This window comes from Ascaphus truei, unplaced genomic scaffold, assembly GCF_040206685.1.
Source record: "Ascaphus truei isolate aAscTru1 unplaced genomic scaffold, aAscTru1.hap1 HAP1_SCAFFOLD_2531, whole genome shotgun sequence".
Taxonomy (NCBI): Eukaryota; Metazoa; Chordata; class Amphibia; order Anura; family Ascaphidae; genus Ascaphus; species Ascaphus truei.
The window spans coordinates 17501-36600 of record NW_027455463.1 but is presented as its reverse complement, the minus strand read 5'-3'; the positions used below and the strand labels follow the sequence as shown (position 1 = coordinate 36600).

The following is a 19100-nucleotide window of genomic DNA, read 5'->3' as shown; positions in this document are numbered from 1 at the left end:
TGTATACGTATGCTGTATATACACAGATATACACCGACAATACTGTGTACACACTGTATACGTATGCTGATATATATACACCACACACACCACACTGTGCACACCTGTATACGTATACTGTATATACACACACAACACTGTGCACAACCCTGTATACGTATACTGTATATACACAGATATATACACACAACACTGTGCACACCTGTATAGTATGTATAACAGTAAAATATGACTGATATATACACAACAACACTGTGCACACCTTTATATGTATACTGTATATACACAGATATATACACACAACACTGTGCACACCTGTATACTTATACTGTATATACACAGATATATACACACAACACTGTGCACACCTGTATACGTATACTGTATATACACAGATATATACACACAACACTGTGCACACCTTTATACGTATACTGTATATACACAGATATATACACAACAACACTGTGCCCTATAGTACTGTATATACACAGATATATACACACAACACTGTGCACACCTGTATACGTATGCTGTATATACACAGATATATACACACAACACTATGCACACCTTATATGTATAGTGTATATACACAGATATATACACACAACACTGTGTACATCTGTATAAGCAGTGGTTGACAAATCACCAAAAAATCTACTCGCCACACAAAAAAATCTACTCGCCACCTAGTACCAAACGTGTGCTACTTGGCCAATATTTACTCGCCCGGGGGTTAAATCCACTCGCCCGGGGCGAGCCAAATGTATAGGTTTGTCGAACACTGTGTATAAGTATACTGTATATACACAGATATACACACACAATACTGTGAACACCTGTGTACGTATGCTGCATATACACACACACACAGACACACACACAATACTGTGTACACCTGTATACGTATGGCTGCATATACACACACACAATACTGTGTACACCTTTATACGTAAGTTGTATATACACAGATATATACACACAACACTGTGTAAACTTATATATGTATGGAGTATATACACAGATACAGCTATATACAGGCAATACAGTACAGCCTGCTGTGTGTACATACAGACATATTCATACAATACACAGACATATTACATACAATACACAGACATATTCATACAATACACAGATATATTCATACAATACACAGATATATTCATACAATACACAGACATATTCATACAATACACAGACATATTCATACAATACACAGACATATTCATACAATACACAGACATATTCATACAATACACAGACATATTCATACAATACACAGACATATTCATACAATACACAGATATATTCATACAATACACAGACATATTCATACAATACACAGACATATTCATACAATACACAGACATATTCATACAATACACAGACATATTCATACAATACACAGACATATTCATACAATACACAGATATATGTAAATAAGCGTCTCTGTCTCCCACAGTCAGACAGTACGCAGACATCTGTCTGTTCAGCACAGCGCAGTATAAGTGTCCGGTGTCACAGGCGGAGCTAGAGTAAGTAACCCCCTCCCCCGTACTATAATCAGAAGCCCCCCTCCCCCATACTATAATCAGAAGCCCCCCTCCCCCATACTATAATCAGAAGCCCCCCTCCCCCGTACTATAATCAGAAGCCCCCCTCCCCCGTACTATAATCAGAAGCCCCCCCTCCCCGTACTATAATCAGAAGCCCCCCTCCCCCATACTATAATCAGAAGCCCCCTCCGCCCCATACTATAATCAGAAGCCCCCCTCCCCCCATACTATAATCAGAAGCCCCCCCTCCCCCATACTATAATCAGAAGCCCCCCTCCCCCCATACTATAATCAGAAGCCCCCCTCCCCCATACTATAATCAGAAGCCCCCCTCCCCCATACTATAATCAGAAGCCCCCCTCCCCCATACTATAATCAGAAGCCCCCCTCCCCCGTACTATAATCAGAAGCCCCCCTCCCCCGTACTATAATCTGTAGCCCCCTCCCCCGTACTATAATCAGAAGCCCCCCTCCCCCATACTATAATCAGCAGCCCCCCTCCCCCGTACTATAATCAGAAGCCCCCCCTCCCCCGTACTATAATCAGAAGCCCCCTCCCCCGTACTATAATCAGAAGCCCCCCTCCCCCGTACTATAATCAGAAGCCCCCCTCCCCCGTACTATAATCAGAAGCCCCCCTCCCCCGTACTATAATCAGAAGCCCCCCTCCCCCGTACTATAATCAGAAGCCCCCCTCCCCCGTACTATAATCAGAGCCCCCCTCCCCCGTACTATAATCAGAAGCCCCCCTCCCCCGTACTATAATCAGAAGCCCCCCTCCCCCGTACTATAATCAGAAGCCCCCCTCCCCCGTACTATAATCAGAAGCCCCCCTCCCCCATACTATAATCAGAAGCCCCCCTCCCCCATACTATAATCAGAAGCCCTCCCTCCCCATACTATAATCAGAAGCCCCCCTCCCCCCATACTATAATCAGAAGCCCCCCTCCCCCCATACTATAATCAGAAGCCCCCATACTATAATCAGAAGCCCCCCTCCCCCGTACTATAATCAGAAAGCCCCCTCCCCCGTACTATAATCAGAAGCCCCCCTCCCCCGTACTATAATCAGAAGCCCCCCCTCCCCCCGTACTATAATCAGAAGCCCCCCTCCCCCATACTATAATCAGAAGCCCCCCCTCCCCCGTACTATAATCAGAATACCCACCTCCCCCATACTATAATCAGAAGCCCCCCTCCCCCATACTATAATCAGAAGCCCCCCTCCCCATACTATAATCAGAAGCCCCCCTCCCCCATACTATAATCAGAAGCCCCCTCCCCCCATACTATAATCAGAAGCCCCCCTCCCCCATACTATAATCAGAAGCCCCATACTATAATCAGAAGCCCCCCTCCCCCATACTATAATCAGAAGCCCCCCTCCCCCATACTATAATCAGAAGCCCCCCCTCCCCCATACTATAATCAGAAGCCCCCTCCCCCCGTACTATAATCAGAAGCCCCCCTCCCCCATACTATAATCAGAAGCCCCCTCCCCATACTATAATCAGAAGCCCCCCTCCCCCCATACTATAATCAGAAGCCCCCCTCCCCCATACTATAATCAGAATACCCACCTCCCCCGTACTATAATCAGAAGCCCCCCTCCCCCATACTATAATCAGAAGCCCCCCTCCCCCGTACTATAATCAGAAGCCCCCCCTCCCCCATACTATAATCAGAAGCCCCCCTCCCCCATACTATAATCAGAAGCCCCCCTCCCCCATACTATAATCAGAAGCCCCCCTCCCCCGTACTATAATCAGAAGCCCCCTCCCCCGTACTATAATCAGAAGCCCCCCCTCCCCCCATACTATAATCAGAAGCCCCCCTCCCCCCATACTGTAATCAGAAGCCCCCCTCCCCCATACTATAATCAGAAGCCCCCCTCCCCATACTATAATCAGAAGCCCCCCTCCCCCATACTATAATCAGAAGCCCCCTCCCCGTACTATAATCAGAAGCCCCCCTCCCCCGTACTATAATCAGAAGCCCCCCTCCCCCGTACTATAATCAGAAGCCCCCCTCCCCCCATACTATAATCAGAATACCCACCTCCCCCATACTATAATCAGAAGCCCCCCTCCCCCATACTATAATCAGAAGCCCCCCTCCCCCGTACTATAATCAGAAGCCCCCCTCCCCCATACTATAATCAGAAGCCCCCCTCCCCCGTACTATAATCAGAAGCCCCCCTCCCCCATACTATAATCAGAAGCCCCCCTCCCCCGTACTATAATCAGAAGCCCCCCTCCCCCATACTATAATCAGAAGCCCCCCTCCCCCGTACTATAATCAGAAGCCCCCCTCCCCCCCATACTATAATCAGAAGCCCCCCTCCCCCATATTATAATCAGAAGCCACCCTCCCCATACTATAATCAGAAGCCCCCCTCCCCCATACTATAATCAGAAGCCCCCCTCCCCCCGTACTATAATCAGAAGCCCCCTCCCCCGTACTATAATCAGAAGCCCCCCTCCCCCGTACTATAATCAGAATACCCACCTCCCCCATACTATAATCAGAAGCCCCTCCCCCGTACTATAATCAGAAGCCCCCCTCCCCCCGTACTATAATCAGAAGCCCCCCTCCCCCATACTAAAATCAGAAGCCCCCCTCCCCCCATACTATAATCAGAATACCACCTCCCCCATACTATAATCAGAAGCCCCCCTCCCCCCATACTATAATCAGAAGCCCCCCTCCCCGTACTATAATCAGAAGCCCCCCTCCCCCATACTATAATCAGAAGCCCCCTCCCCCGTACTATAATCAGAAGCCCCCCTCCCCCATACTATAATCAGAAGCCCCCTCCCCCCATACTATAATCAGAAGCCCCCTCCCCCGTACTATAATCAGAAGCCCCCCTCCCCCATACTATAATCAGAAGCCCCCCTCCCCCATACTATAATCAGAAGCCCCCTCCCCATACTATAATCAGAAGCCCCCCTCCCCCGTACTATAATCAGAAGCCCCCCTCCCCCCGTACTATAATCAGAAGCCCCCTCCCCCGTACTATAATCAGAAGCCCCCTCCCCCGTACTATAATCAGAAGCCCCCCTCCCCCATACTATAATCAGAAGCCCCCCTCCCCCGTACTATAATCAGAAGCCCCCCTCCCCCCGTACTATAATCAGAAGCCCCCTCCCCCGTACTATAATCAGAAGCCCCCTCCCCCATACTATAATCAGAAGCCCCCCTCCCCCATACTATAATCAGAAGCCCCCCTCCCCCGTACTATAATCAGAAGCCCCCCCTCCCCGTACTATAATCAGAAGCCCCCCTCCCCCATACTATAATCAGAAGCCCCCCTCCCCCAGTACTATAATCAGAATACCCACCTCCCCCGTACTATAATCAGAAAGCCCCCCTCCCCCCGTACTATAATCAGAAGCCCCCCTCCCCCGTACTATAATCAGAAGCCCCCCTCCCCCATACTATAATCAGAAGCCCCCCCTCCCCCCATACTATAATCAGAATACCCACCTCCCCCATACTATAATCAGAAGCCCCCCTCCCCCATACTATAATCAGAATACCCACCTCCCCCATACTATAATCAGAAGCCCCCCTCCCCCGTACTATAATCAGAAGCCCCCCTCCCCCGTACTATAATCAGAATACCCACCTCCCCCGTACTATAATCAGAAGCCCCCCTCCCCCGTACTATAATCAGAAGCCCCCCTCCCCCGTACTATAATCAGAAGCCCCCCTCCCCCGTACTATAATCAGAAGCCCCCCTCCCCCGTACTATAATCAGAAGCCCCCCTCCCCGTACTATAATCAGAAGGCCCCCTCCCCCGTACTATAATCAGAAGCCCCCCTCCCCCGTACTATAATCAGAAGCCCCCCTCCCCCGTACTATAATCAGAAGCCCCCCTCCCCCCGTACTATAATCAGAATACCCACCTCCCCGTACTATAATCAGAAGCCCCCCTCCCCCCGTACTATAATCAGAAGCCCCCCTCCCCCATACTATAATCAGAAGCCCCCCTCCCCCATACTATAATCAGAATACCCACCTCCCCCCGTACTATAATCAGAAGCCCCCCTCCCCCGTACTATAATCAGAAGCCCCCTCCCCGTACTATAATCAGAAGCCCCCTCCCCCGTACTATAATCAGAAGCCCCCCTCCCCCGTACTATAATCAGAAGCCCCCCTCCCCCGTACTATAATCAGAAGCCCCCCCTCCCCCGTACTATAATCAGAAGCCCCCCCTCCCCCATACTATAATCAGAAGCCCCCCTCCCCCATACTATAATCAGAAGCCCCCCTCCCCCATACTATAATCAGAAGCCCCCTCCCCCCATACTATAATCAGAAGCCCCCTCCCCCCATACTAATCAGAAGCCCCCCTCCCCCATACTATAATCAGAAGCCCCCATACTATAATCAGAAGCCCCCCTCCCCCCGTACTATAATCAGAAGCCCCCCTCCCCCGTACTATAATCAGAAGCCCCCTCCCCCGTACTATAATCAGAAGCCCCCCTCCCCCCGTACTATAATCAGAAGCCCCCCTCCCCCATACTATAATCAGAAGCCCCCCTCCCCCGTACTATAATCAGAATACCCACCTCCCCCATACTATAATCAGAAGCCCCCCTCCCCCATACTATAATCAGAAGCCCCCCTCCCCATACTATAATCAGAAGCCCCCCTCCCCCATACTATAATCAGAAGCCCCCCTCCCCCATACTATAATCAGAAGCCCCCCTCCCCCATACTATAATCAGAAGCCCCCATACTATAATCAGAAGCCCCCCTCCCCCATACTATAATCAGAAGCCCCCCTCCCCCATACTATAATCAGAAGCCCCCCTCCCCCGTACTATAATCAGAAGCCCCCCTCCCCCATACTATAATCAGAAGCCCCCTCCCCCATACTATAATCAGAAGCCCCCCTCCCCCATACTATAATCAGAAGCCCCCTCCCCCATACTATAATCAGAAGCCCCCCTCCCCCATACTATAATCAGAAGCCCCCCTCCCCATACTATAATCAGAAGCCCCCCCTCCCCCATACTATAATCAGAAGCCCCCTCCCCCCCGTACTATAATCAGAAGCCCCCTCCCCCGTACTATAATCAGAAGCCCCCCTCCCCCATACTATAATCAGAAGCCCCCCTCCCCCATACTATAATCAGAAGCCCCCCCTCCCCCATACTATAATCAGAAGCCCCCCTCCCCCATACTATAATCAGAAGCCCCCCTCCCCCATACTATAATCAGAAGCCCCCCTCCCCCCATACTATAATCAGAAGCCCCCCTCCCCCATACTATAATCAGAATACCCACCTCCCCCGTACTATAATCAGAAGCCCCCCTCCCCCATACTATAATCAGAAGCCCCCTCCCCCGTACTATAATCAGAAGCCCCCCTCCCCCATACTATAATCAGAAGCCCCCCTCCCCCATACTATAATCAGAAGCCCCCTCCCCCATACTATAATCAGAAGCCCCCCCTCCCCCATACTATAATCAGAAGCCCCCCTCCCCCATACTATAATCAGAAGCCCCCCTCCCCCGTACTATAATCAGAAGCCCCCTCCCCCGTACTATAATCAGAAGCCCCCTCCCCCCATACTATAATCAGAAGCCCCCCTCCCCCCATACTGTAATCAGAAGCCCCCCTCCCCCATACTATAATCAGAAGCCCCCCTCCCCCATACTATAATCAGAAGCCCCCCTCCCCCATACTATAATCAGAAGCCCCCCTCCCCCATACTATAATCAGAAGCCCCCCTCCCCCATACTATAATCAGAAGCCCCCCTCCCCCATACTATAATCAGAAGCCCCCCTCCCCCGTACTATAATCAGAAGCCCCCCTCCCCGTACTATAATCAGAAGCCCCCCTCCCCCGTACTATAATCAGAAGCCCCCCTCCCCCCATACTATAATCAGAATACCCACCTCCCCCGTACTATAATCAGAAGCCCCCCTCCCCCGTACTATAATCAGAAGCCCCCCTCCCCCCCATACTATAATCAGAAGCCCCCCTCCCCCATACTATAATCAGAAGCCCCCCTCCCCCATACTATAATCAGAAGCCCCCCTCCCCCATACTATAATCAGAAGCCCCCCTCCCCCATACTATAATCAGAAGCCCACTCCCCCCGTACTATAATCAGAAGCCCCCCTCCCCCATACTATAATCAGAAGCCCCCCTCCCCCGTACTATAATCAGAATACCCCCCCTCCCCCCCGTACTATAATCAGAAGCCCCCCCTCCCCCATACTATAATCAGAATACCCACCTCCCCCCGTACTATAATCAGAAGCCCCCCTCCCCCATACTATAATCAGAAGCCCCCCTCCCCATACTATAATCAGAAGCCCCCCCTCCCCCATACTATAATCAGAAGCCCCCCTCCCCCATACTATAATCAGAAGCCCCCCCTCCCCCATACTATAATCAGAAGCCCCCCTCCCCCATACTATAATCAGAAGCCCCCCCTCCCCCGTACTATAATCAGAAGCCCCCCTCCCCCATACTATAATCAGAAGCCCCCTCCCCCGTACTATAATCAGAAGCCCCCCTCCCCCCGTACTATAATCAGAATACCCCCCCTCCCCCCGTACTATAATCAGAAGCCCCACTCCCCCCGTACTATAATCAGAAGCCCCCCTCCCCCATACTATAATCAGAAGCCCCCCTCCCCCCGTACTATAATCAGAAGCCCCCCTCCCCCCGTACTATAATCAGAAGCCCCCCTCCCCCGTACTATAATCAGAAGCCCCCCTCCCCCCGTACTATAATCAGAATACCCACCTCCCCCATACTATAATCAGAAGCCCCCCTCCCCCATACTATAATCAGAAGCCCCCCTCCCCCATACTATAATCAGAAGCCCCCCTCCCCCATACTATAATCAGAAGCCCCCCTCCCCCATACTATAATCAGAAGCCCCCCTCCCCCCGTACTATAATCAGAAGCCCCCCTCCCCCGTACTATAATCAGAAGCCCCCCTCCCCGTACTATAATCAGAAGCCCCCCTCCCCCATACTATAATCAGAAGCCCCCCTCCCCCGTACTATAATCAGAAGCCCCCCCTCCCCCATACTATAATCAGAAGCCCCCCTCCCCCGTACTATAATCAGAAGCCCCCTCCCCAGAAGCCCCCCTCCCCCATACTATAATCAGAAGCCCCCCTCCCCCGTACTATAATCAGAAGCCCCCCTCCCCCATACTATAATCAGAAGCCCCCCTCCCCCATACTATAATCAGAAGCCCCCCTCCCCCCGTACTATAATCAGAAGCCCCCCTCCCCATACTATAATCAGAAGCCCCCCTCCCCCATACTATAATCAGAAGCCCCCCTCCCCCGTACTATAATCAGAATACCCACCTCCCCCGTACTATAATCAGAAGCCCCCCTCCCCCGTACTATAATCAGAAGCCCCCTCCCCCATACTATAATCAGAAGCCCCCCTCCCCCGTACTATAATCAGAAGCCCCCCTCCCCCATACTATAATCAGAAGCCCCCCTCCCCCGTACTATAATCAGAAGCCCCCCTCCCCATACTATAATCAGAAGCCCCCCTCCCCCGTACTATAATCAGAAGCCCCCCTCCCCCGTACTATAATCAGAAGCCCCCCTCCCCCATACTATAATCAGAAGCCCCCCTCCCCCGTACTATAATCAGAAGCCCCCCTCCCCCATACTATAATCAGAAGCCCCCTTCCCCCGTACTATAATCAGAAGCCCCCCTCCCCATACTATAATCAGAAGCCCCCCTCCCCCCGTACTATAATCAGAATACCACCTCCCCCGTACTATAATCAGAAGCCCCCCTCCCCCGTACTATAATCAGAAGCCCCCTCCCCCATACTATAATCAGAAGCCCCCCTCCCCCCGTACTATAATCAGAAGCCCCCCTCCCCCATACTATAATCAGAAGCCCCCCTCCCCCGTACTATAATCAGAAGCCCCCTCCCCCGTACTATAATCAGAATACCCACCTCCCCCGTACTATAATCAGAAGCCCCCTCCCCCCATACTATAATCAGAAGCCCCCCTCCCCCCATACTATAATCAGAAGCCCCCCTCCCCCGTACTATAATCAGAATACCCACCTCCCCCCATACTATAATCAGAAGCCCCCCTCCCCCATACTATAATCAGAAGCCCCCCTCCCCCCGTACTATAATCAGAAGCCCCCCTCCCCCCGTACTATAATCAGAAGCCCCCCTCCCCCCATACTATAATCAGAAGCCCCCCTCCCCCCATACTATAATCAGAAGCCCCCTCCCCCCGTACTATAATCAGAAGCCCCCCTCCCCCCGTACTATAATCAGAAGCCCCCTCCCCCGTACTATAATCAGAAGCCCCCCTCCCCCATACTATAATCAGAAGCCCCCCTCCCCCCATACTATAATCAGAAGCCCCCCTCCCCCGTACTATAATCAGAAGCCCCCCTCCCCCATACTATAATCAGAAGCCCCCCTCCCCCCGTACTATAATCAGAAGCCCCCCTCCCCCGTACTATAATCAGAAGCCCCCCTCCCCCGTACTATAATCAGAATACCCACCTCCCCCGTACTATAATCAGAAGCCCCCCTCCCCCGTACTATAATCAGAATACCCACCTCCCCCATACTATAATCAGAAGCCCCCCTCCCCCGTACTATAATCAGAAGCCCCCCTCCCCCTTACTATAATCAGAAGCCCCCCTCCCCGTACTATAATCAGAAGCCCCCCTCCCCCATACTATAATCAGAAGCCCCCTCCCCCGTACTATAATCAGAAGCCCCCTCCCCCGTACTATAATCAGAAGCCCCCCTCCCCCCGTACTATAATCAGAATACCCACCTCCCCCCTCCCTAACAATACCAATACGCACCACCCCCAGTGACCAGGTGACCGCACCACCCCCAGTGACCAGGTGACCGCACCACCCCCAGTGACCAGGTGACCCCCCCCCCTGTAACCTCTCTCTCCCCCAGTGACCAGGTGTGTCCCCCTCCCCCTGTAACCTCTCTCTCTCCTCCCCCAGTGACCAGGTGACCCCCCCTGTAACCTCTCTCCTCCCCCAGTGACCAGGTGACCCCTCCCTCCCCCCTGTAACCTCTCTCTCTCCTCCCCCAGTGACCAGGTGACCCCTCCCTCCCCCCTGTAACCTCTCTCTCTCCTCCCCCAGTGACCAGGTGACCCCTCCCTCCCCCTGTAACCTCTCTCTCCCCCAGTGACCAGGTGACTCCCCCTTCCCCCTGTAACCTCTCTCTCTCCTCCCCCAGTGACCAGGTGACCCCTCCCTCCCCCTGTAACCTCTCTCCTCCCCCAGTGACCAGGTGACCCCCCCTCCCCCCTATAACCTCTCTCTCTCCTCCCCCAGTGACCAGGTGACCCCCCCTGTAACCTCTCTCCCCCAGTGACCAGGTGACCCCTCCCTCCCCCCTGTAACCTCTCTCTCTCCTCCCCCAGTGACCAGGTGACCCCTCCCTCCCCCTGTAACCTCTCTCTCCTCCCCCAGTGACCAGGTGACCCCTCCCTCCCCCCTGTAACCTCTCTCTCTCCTCCCCCCCCCCCCCTGTAACCTCTCTCTCTCCTCCCCCAGTGACCATGTGACCCCCCCTCCCCCCTGTAACCTCTCTCTCGCCTCCCCCAGTGACCAGGTGACCCCTCCCTCCCCCCTGTAACCTCTCTCTCTCCTCCCCCAGTGACTAGGTGACCCCTCCCTCCCCCCTGTAACCTCTCTATCTCCTCCCCCAGTGACCAGGTGACCCCCCCCCTGTAACCTCTCTCTCTCCGCCCCCAGTGACCAGGTGAACCCCCTGTAACCTCTCTCTCCTCCCCCAATGACCAGGTGATCCCCCCCTGTAACCTCTCTCCTCCCCCAGTGACCAGGTGACCCCCCCCCCCTGTAACCTCTCTCTCTCCTCCCCCAGTGACCAGGTGACCCCTCCCTCCCTCCTGTAACCTCTCTCTCTTCTCCCCCAGTGACCAGGTGACTCCCCCTCCCCCCTGTAACCTCTCTCTCCTCCCCCAGTGACCAGGTGACCCCTCCCTCCCTCCTGTAACCTCTCTCTCTCCTCCCCCAGTGACCAGGTGACCCCTCCCTCCCCCCTGTAACCTCTCTCTCTCCTCCCCCAGTAACCAGGTGACCCCTCCCTCCCTCCTGTAACCTCTCTCTCTTCTCCCCCAGTGACCAGGTGACTCCCCCTCCCCCCTGTAACCTCTCTCTCCTCCCCCAGTGACCAGGTGACCCCTCCCTCCCTCCTGTAACCTCTCTCTCTCCTCCCCCAGTGACCAGGTGACCCCTCCCTCCCCCTGTAACCTCTCTCTCCCCCAGTGACCAGGTGACCCCCCCTTCCCCCTGTAACCTCTCTCTCTCCTCCCCCAGTGACCAGGTGACCCCTCCCTCCCCCTGTAACCTCTCTCTCTCCTCCCCCAGTGACCAGGTGACCCCTCCCTCCCCCCTGTAACCTCTCTCTCTCCTCCCCCAGTGACCAGGTGACCCCTCCCCCCTGTAACCTCTCTCTCTCCTCCCCCAGTGACCAGGTGACCCCCCCTTCCCCCTGTAACCTCTCTCTCTCCTCCCCCAGTGACCAGGTGACCCCCCCTCCCCCCTGTAACCTCTCTCTCTCCTCCCCCAGTGACCAGGTGACCCCTCCCTCCCCCCTGTAACCTCTCTCTCTCCTCCCCCAGTGACCAGGTGACCCCCAGCTCCACCTTCTGTAAAGTTTACACGCTGACCCCGCTGCTGTCCAGTAACCGTGAGAAGCGCGGCCTGGCGCTAGACGGAAAACTCAAACACGAGGACACCAACCTGGCATCAAGTACCATGTGTGTGACGCGCGGGGTGTGTGTGACGCGCGGGGTGTGTGTGTGACGCACGGGGTGTGTGTGTGACGCGGTGTGTCTGTGTGTGACGCGCGGTGTGTGTGACGCGCGGGGTGTGTGTGTGTGTGACGCGGGGTGTGTGTGTGTGTGTGACGCGGGGTGTGTGTGTGTGTGTGACGCGGGATGTGTGTGTGTGACGCGCGGTGTGTGTGTGTGTGACGCGCGGGGTGTGTGTGTGTGACGAGGTGTGTGTGTGTGACGCGCGGTGTGTGTGTGTGGGTGACGCGGTGTGTGTGTGTGTGTGACGCGTGGTGTGTGTGTGTGACGCGCGGTGTGTGTGTGACGCGGTGTGTCTGTGTGTGACGAGCGGTGTGTGTGTGTGTGTCACGCGCGGTGTGTGTGTGGGGCGCGGGGTGTGTGTGTGTGACGCGTGGGGTGTGTGTGTGTGACGCGCGGGGTGTGTGTGTGTGACGCGCGGTGTGTGTGTGACGCGCGGTGTGTGTGAGACGCGCGGTGTGTGTGAGACGCGCGGTGTGTGTGACGCGCGGTGTGTGTGACGCGCGGTGTGTGTGACGCGGTGTGTGTGTGTGACGCGCGGTGTGTGTGTGACGCGCGGTGTGTGTGTGACTCTCGGTGTGTGTGACTCTCGGTGTGTGTGACGCGCGGTGTGTGTGTGTGTGACGCGCGGTGTGTGTGTGTGACGCGCGGTGTGTGTGTGTGTGACGCGCGGTGTGTGTGTGACGCGCAGTGTGTGTTTGTGACGCGCAGTGTGTGTGTGTGTGTGTGACGCGCTGTTTTTGTGATTCTGTGTGTGTATGGGACGCACTTTGTGTGTTTGTGACACGTGAGTATGTGTGTTTGAGACACTGTGCATGACAATGTGAGTGCAGCACATTTGGCTGGGCATTGCGTATTGTGGTGTTGTTGTGTTGCAGCGCGCGTCACACGTTGTGTTGCGGTTGTGTTGCAGTGTGAAGGAGGGCTCCAGTAAGGAGGTGCTGGGGATCCTGGTGTCGTACAGAGTGAAGGTCAAACTGGTTGTGTCCCGCGGGGGGTGAGTATCACAATATGTCCGTGCTGCAGCCTCCCACGCGTGTGACGTGACAGCAGCGGCTTGTAACACGCTAGTGACAGCCTGACACGTGTGTGACATGAGGAAGGCAGAAACGTGTCCTGTGTCTTGTATTTCTCTCTCACCCTCTCTTATCTGTTTCTCCCCCTCCTCTTCCCCTCCTCTATCTGTTTCTCTCTCCCCCCTCTTATCTGTTTCTCCCCCTCCTCTTCCCTCTATCTGTTTCTCCCCCTCCTCTTCCCCTCTATCTGTTTCTCCCCCTCCTCTTCCCCTCTATCTGTTTCTCCCCCTCCTCTTCCCCTCCTCTATCTGTTTCTCTCTCCCTCCTCCCAATCCCTCTCCTTTCTCTCTCCCCCCTCTCTCTCTCTTCCCCTCCTCTATCTGTTTCTGTCTCCCCCTCTTTCTCCCCTTCTCTCTCTCCCCCCTCTCTCTCCCTCCTCCCAATCCCTCTCCTTTCTCTCTCCCCCCTCTCTCTCTCTTCCCCTCCTCTATCTGTTTCTGTCTCCCCCTCTCTCCCTCCTCCCAATCCCTCTCCTTTCTCTCTCCCCCCTCTCTCTCCCCCCCTCTCTATCTGTTTCTCCCCCACTCTCTCTCTCTCTCTCCTCTCTACCCCTCTCTCTCTCCTCTCTCCCCCTCACTCTCCTTTCTCCTCCCCTTCTCTCCTCCCCCCCCCCTCTGTCCCTCCCTCTCCTTTCTCCCTCCCTCCTTTCTCCTCTCGCTCTCCCTCCTCCACTCTCTCTCCTCCTTTTCGCGCTCTCACTCCTCCTCTCTCTCTCCTCCTTTTCGCGCTCTCCCTCCTCCTCTCTCACTCCTCCCCCCCCCTCTCTCTCTCCTCTCTCCCCTTCACTCTCTCACTCTCCATTCTCCTCCCCCTTTCTCTCCTCTCCTCCCCCCCCTCTCTCCCTCTCTCCCTCTCTCTCCTTTCTCTCTTTCTCCCTCCCTCCTTTCTCCTCTCGCTCTCCCTCCTCCCCTCTCCTCCTTTTCGCGCTCTCACTCCTCCCCTCTCTCTCCTCCTTTTCGCGCTCTCCCTCCTCCTTTCTCTCCTCCTTTTCGCTCTCTCGCTGCTCCTTTCTCTCCTCCTTTTCGCTCTCTCCCTCCTCCTCTCTCCCTCCTCCTCTCGCTCCTCCTTTCTCTCCTCCTTTTTGCTCTCTCCCTCCTCCTCTCTCTCTCCTCCTTTTCGCTCTCTCCCTCCTCCTCTCTCGCTCCTCCTTTTCGCTCTCTCCCTCCTCCTCTCTCTCCTCCTTTTCGCTCTCTCCCTCCTCCTCTCTCGCTCCTCCTTTTCGCTCTCTCGATCCTCTCTCGCTCCTCCTTTTCGCTCTCTCGCTCCTCCTTTCTCTCCTCCTTTTCGCTCTCTCCCTCCTCCTCTCTCTCTCCTCCTTTTCGCTCTCTCCGTCCTCCTCTCTCCTCCTTTTCGCTCTCTCCCTCCTCCTCTCCTCCTTTTCGCTCTCTCCCTCCTCCTTTCTCTCTCTCCTCCTTTTCGCTCTCTCGCTCCTCCTCCTCTCCTCCTTTTCGCTCTCTCCCTCCTCCTCTCTCTCTCCTCCTTTTCGCGCTCTCGCTCCTCCTTTCTCTCCTCCTTTTCGCTCTCTCGCGCCTCCTTTTCGCTCTCCCCCTCCTCCTCTTTCTCTCCTCCTTTTCTATCTCCTCTCTCTCGCTCCTCCTTTCTCTCCTCCTTTTCGCTCTCTCCCTCCTCCTCTCTCCCTCCTCCTCTTTCTCTCCTCCTTTTCACTCTCTCACTCCTCCTTTTCGGTCTCTCACTCCTCCTTTCTCTCCTCCTTTTCGCTCTCTCCCTCCTCCTCTTTCTCTCCTCCTTTTCGCGCTCTCCCTCCTCTCTCTCCCTCCTCCTTTCTCTCCTCCTTTTCGCTCTCTCCCTCCTTCCCTCTCTCTCCTCCTTTTCGCTCTCTCCCTCCTCTCCCTCCTCCTCTCTCTCTCCTCCTTTTCGCTCTCTCCCTCCTCCTTTCTCTCCTCCTCTCTCTCTCCTCCTTTTCGCTCTCTCCCTCCTCCTCTCCCTCCTTCCCTCTCTCTCCTCCTTTTCGCTCTTTCCCTCCTCCTTTCTCTCCTCCTCTCTCTCTCCTCCTTTTCGCTCTCTCCCTCCTCCTCTCTCACTCCTCCTCTCTCTCCTCCTTTTCGCTCTCTCCCTCCTCCTCTCTCCCTCCTCCCCTCTCCTCCTTTTCGCTCTTTCCCTCCTCCTCTCACTCCTCCTCTCTCCTCCTTTTCGCTCTCTCCCTCCTCCTCCTCTCCCTCCTCCTATCTCTCTCCTCCTTTTCGCTCTGTCCCTCCTCCTTTCTCTCCTCCTCTCTCTGTCCTCCTTTTCGCTCTCTCCCTCCTCCTCTCTCACTCCTCCCCTCTCTCTCCTCCTTTTCGCTCTCTCACTCCTCCTCTCTCTCCTCCTTTTCGCGCTCTCCCTCCTCCTTTTTGCTCTCTCCCTCTCTCTCCCTCCTCCTCTCTCTCTCCTCCTTTTCGCTCTCTCCCTCCTCCTCTCTCCCTCCTCTCTCTCTCCTTTTCGCTCTCTCGCTCCTCCTCTCTCTCCTCCTTTCGCTCTCTTCCTCCTCTCTCCTCCTTTTCGCTCTCTCCCTCCTCCTCTCTCACTCCTCCTCTCTCACTCCTCCTTTCGCTCTCTCCCTCCTCCTCTCTCACTCCTCCTTTCTCCTCCTTTTCGCTCTCGCTCCTCCTTTCGCTCTCTCCCTCCTCCTTTCTCCCTCCTCCTCTCTCCCTCCTCCTCTCTCTCTCCTCCTCTCTCTCTCCTCCTTTTCGCTCTCTCTCTCCTCCTCTCTCACTCCTCCCCTCTCTCTCCTCCTTTTCGCTCTCTCCCTCCTCCTCCTCTCCCTCCTCCTCTCTCTCTCCTCCTTTTCGCTCTCTCCCTCCTCCTCTCTCGCTCCTTCTTTCTCTCCTCCTCTCTCTCTCCTCCTTTTCGCTCTCTCCCTCCTCCTCTCTCTCTCCTTTTCGCTCTCTCGCTCCTCCTCTCTCTCCTCCTTTTCGCTCTCTCGCTCCTCCTTTCGCTCTCTTCCTCCTCTCTCTCTCCTCCTTTTCGCTCTCTCCCTCCTCCTCTCTCACTCCTCCTCTCTCACTCCTCCTTTCGCTCTCTCCCTCCTCCTCTCTCACTCCTCCTTTCTCCTCCTTTTCGCTCTCTCCCTCCTCCTTTCTCCCTCCTCCTTTCTCCCTCCTCCTCTCTCCCTCCTCCTCTCTCTCTCCTCCTCTCTCTCTCCTCCTTTTCGCTCTCTCTCTCCTCCTCTCTCACTCCTCCCCTCTCTCTCCTCCTTTTCGCTCTCTCCCTCCTCCTCCTCTCCCTCCTCCTCTCTCTCTCCTCCTTTTCGCTCTCTCCCTCCTCCTCTCTCGCTCCTCCTTTCTCTCCTCCTCTCTCTCTCCTCCTTTTCGCTCTCTCCCTCCTCCTCTCTCCCTCCTCTCTCTCTCCTTTTCGCTCTCTCGCTCCTCCTCTCTCTCCTCCTTTTCGCTCTCCTCGCTCCTCCTTTCGCTCTCTTCCTCCTCTCTCTCTCCTCCTTTTCGCTCTCTCCCTCCTCCTCTCTCACTCCTCCTCTCTCACTCCTCCTCTCTCACTCCTCCTTTCGCTCTCTCCCTCCTCCTCTCTCACTCCTCCTTTCTCCTCCTTTTCGCTCTCGCTCCTCCTTTCGCTCTCTCCCTCCTCCTTTCTCCCTCCTCCTCTCTCCCTCCTCCTCTCTCTCTCCTCCTCTCTCTCTCCTCCTTTTCGCTCTCTCTCTCCTCCTCTCTCACTCCTCCCCTCTCTCTCCTCCTTTTCGCTCTCTCCCTCCTCCTCCTCTCCCTCCTCCTCTCTCTCTCCTCCTTTTCGCTCTCTCCCTCCTCCTCTCTCGCTCCTCCTTTCTCTCCTCCTCTCTCTCTCCTCCTTTTCGCTCTCTCCCTCCTCCTCTCTCACTCCTCCCCTCTCTCTCCTCCTTTTCGCTCTCTCCCTCCTCCTCTCTCACTCCTCCTCTCTCCTCCTTTTCGCTCTCTCCCTCCTCCTTTTCGCTCTCTCCCTCTCTCTCCCTCCTCCTCTCTCTCTCCTCCTTTTCGCTCTCTCGCTCCTCCTCTCTCCCTCCTCTCTCTCTCCTCCTTTTCGCTCTCTCGCTCCTCCTTTCGCTCTCTTCCTCCTCTCTCTCTCCTCCTTTTCGCTCTCTCCCTCCTCCTCTCTCACTCCTCCTCTCTCACTCCTCCTTTCGCTCTCTCCCTCCTCCTCTCTCACTCCTCCTTTCTCCTCCTTTTCGCTCTCGCTCCTCCTTTCGCTCTCTCCCTCCTCCTTTCTCCCTCCTCCTCTCTCCCTCCTCCTCTCACTCTCCTCCTCTCTCTCTCCTCCTTTTCGCTCTCTCCCTCCTCCTCTCTCACTCCTCCTCTCTCACTCCTCCTTTCGCTCTCTCCCTCCTCCTCTCTCACTCCTCCTTTCTCCTCCTTTTCGCTCTCTCCCTCCTCCTTTCTCCCTCCTCCTTTCTCCCTCCTCCTCTCTCCCTCCTCCTCTCTCTCTCCTCCTCTCTCTCTCCTCCTTTTCGCTCTCTCTCTCCTCCTCTCTCACTCCTCCCCTCTCTCTCCTCCTTTTCGCTCTCTCCCTCCTCCTCCTCTCCCTCCTCCTCTCTCTCTCCTCCTTTTCGCTCTCTCCCTCCTCCTCTCTCGCTCCTCCTTTCTCTCCTCCTCTCTCTCTCCTCCTTTTCGCTCTCTCCCTCCTCCTCTCTCCCTCCTCTCTCTCTCCTTTTCGCTCTCTCGCTCCTCCTCTCTCTCCTCCTTTTCGCTCTCTCGCTCCTCCTTTCGCTCTCTTCCTCCTCTCTCTCTCCTCCTTTTCGCTCTCTCCCTCCTCCTCTCTCACTCCTCCTCTCTCACTCCTCCTCTCTCACTCCTCCTTTCGCTCTCTCCCTCCTCCTCTCTCACTCCTCCTTTCTCCTCCTTTTCGCTCTCGCTCCTCCTTTCGCTCTCTCCCTCCTCCTTTCTCCCTCCTCCTCTCTCCCTCCTCCTCTCTCTCTCCTCCTCTCTCTCTCCTCCTTTCGCTCTCTCTCTCCTCCTCTCTCACTCCTCCCCTCTCTCTCCTCCTTTTCGCTCTCTCCCTCCTCCTCCTCTCCCTCCTCCTCTCTCTCTCCTCCTTTTCGCTCTCTCCCTCCTCCTCTCTCGCTCCTCCTTTCTCTCCTCCTCTCTCTCTCCTCCTTTTCGCTCTCTCCCTCCTCCTCTCTCACTCCTCCCCTCTCTCTCCTCCTTTTCGCTCTCTCCCTCCTCCTCTCTCACTCCTCCTCTCTCCTCCTTTTCGCTCTCTCCCTCCTCCTTTTCGCTCTCTCCCTCTCTCTCCCTCCTCCTCTCTCTCTCCTCCTTTTCGCTCTCTCGCTCCTCCTCTCTCCCTCCTCTCTCTCTCCTCCTTTTCGCTCTCTCGCTCCTCCTTTCGCTCTCTTCCTCCTCTCTCTCTCCTCCTTTTCGCTCTCTCCCTCCTCCTCTCTCACTCCTCCTCTCTCACTCCTCCTTTCGCTCTCTCCCTCCTCCTCTCTCACTCCTCCTTTCTCCTCCTTTTCGCTCTCGCTCCTCCTTTCGCTCTCTCCCTCCTCCTTTCTCCCTCCTCCTCTCTCCCTCCTCCTCTCTCTCTCCTCCTCTCTCTCTCCTCCTTTTCGCTCTCTCTCTCCTCCTCTCTCACTCCTCCCCTCTCTCTCCTCCTTTTCGCTCTCTCCCTCCTCCTCCTCTCCCTCCTCCTCTCTCTCTCCTC

General features: G+C 55.3%; 1 protein-coding gene across 1 annotated transcript in view; it reads left to right on the top strand.

Moving 5' to 3' along the window:
- Positions 1 to 1450: 1450 nt before the first annotated feature.
- The window catches only part of LOC142481329 (beta-arrestin-2-like), a gene marked incomplete at its 5' end in the record, with an annotated part of 23919 nt that continues 6269 nt past the window's right edge, over positions 1451 to 19100 (top strand). Inside the window, 3 exons of the mRNA XM_075582795.1 lie at positions 1451 to 1541; positions 12214 to 12351; positions 13319 to 13402. Of these exons, the coding sequence (XP_075438910.1) occupies positions 1451 to 1541; positions 12214 to 12351; positions 13319 to 13402 (313 nt within the window). The remainder of the gene's footprint in view (positions 1542 to 12213; positions 12352 to 13318; positions 13403 to 19100) is intronic.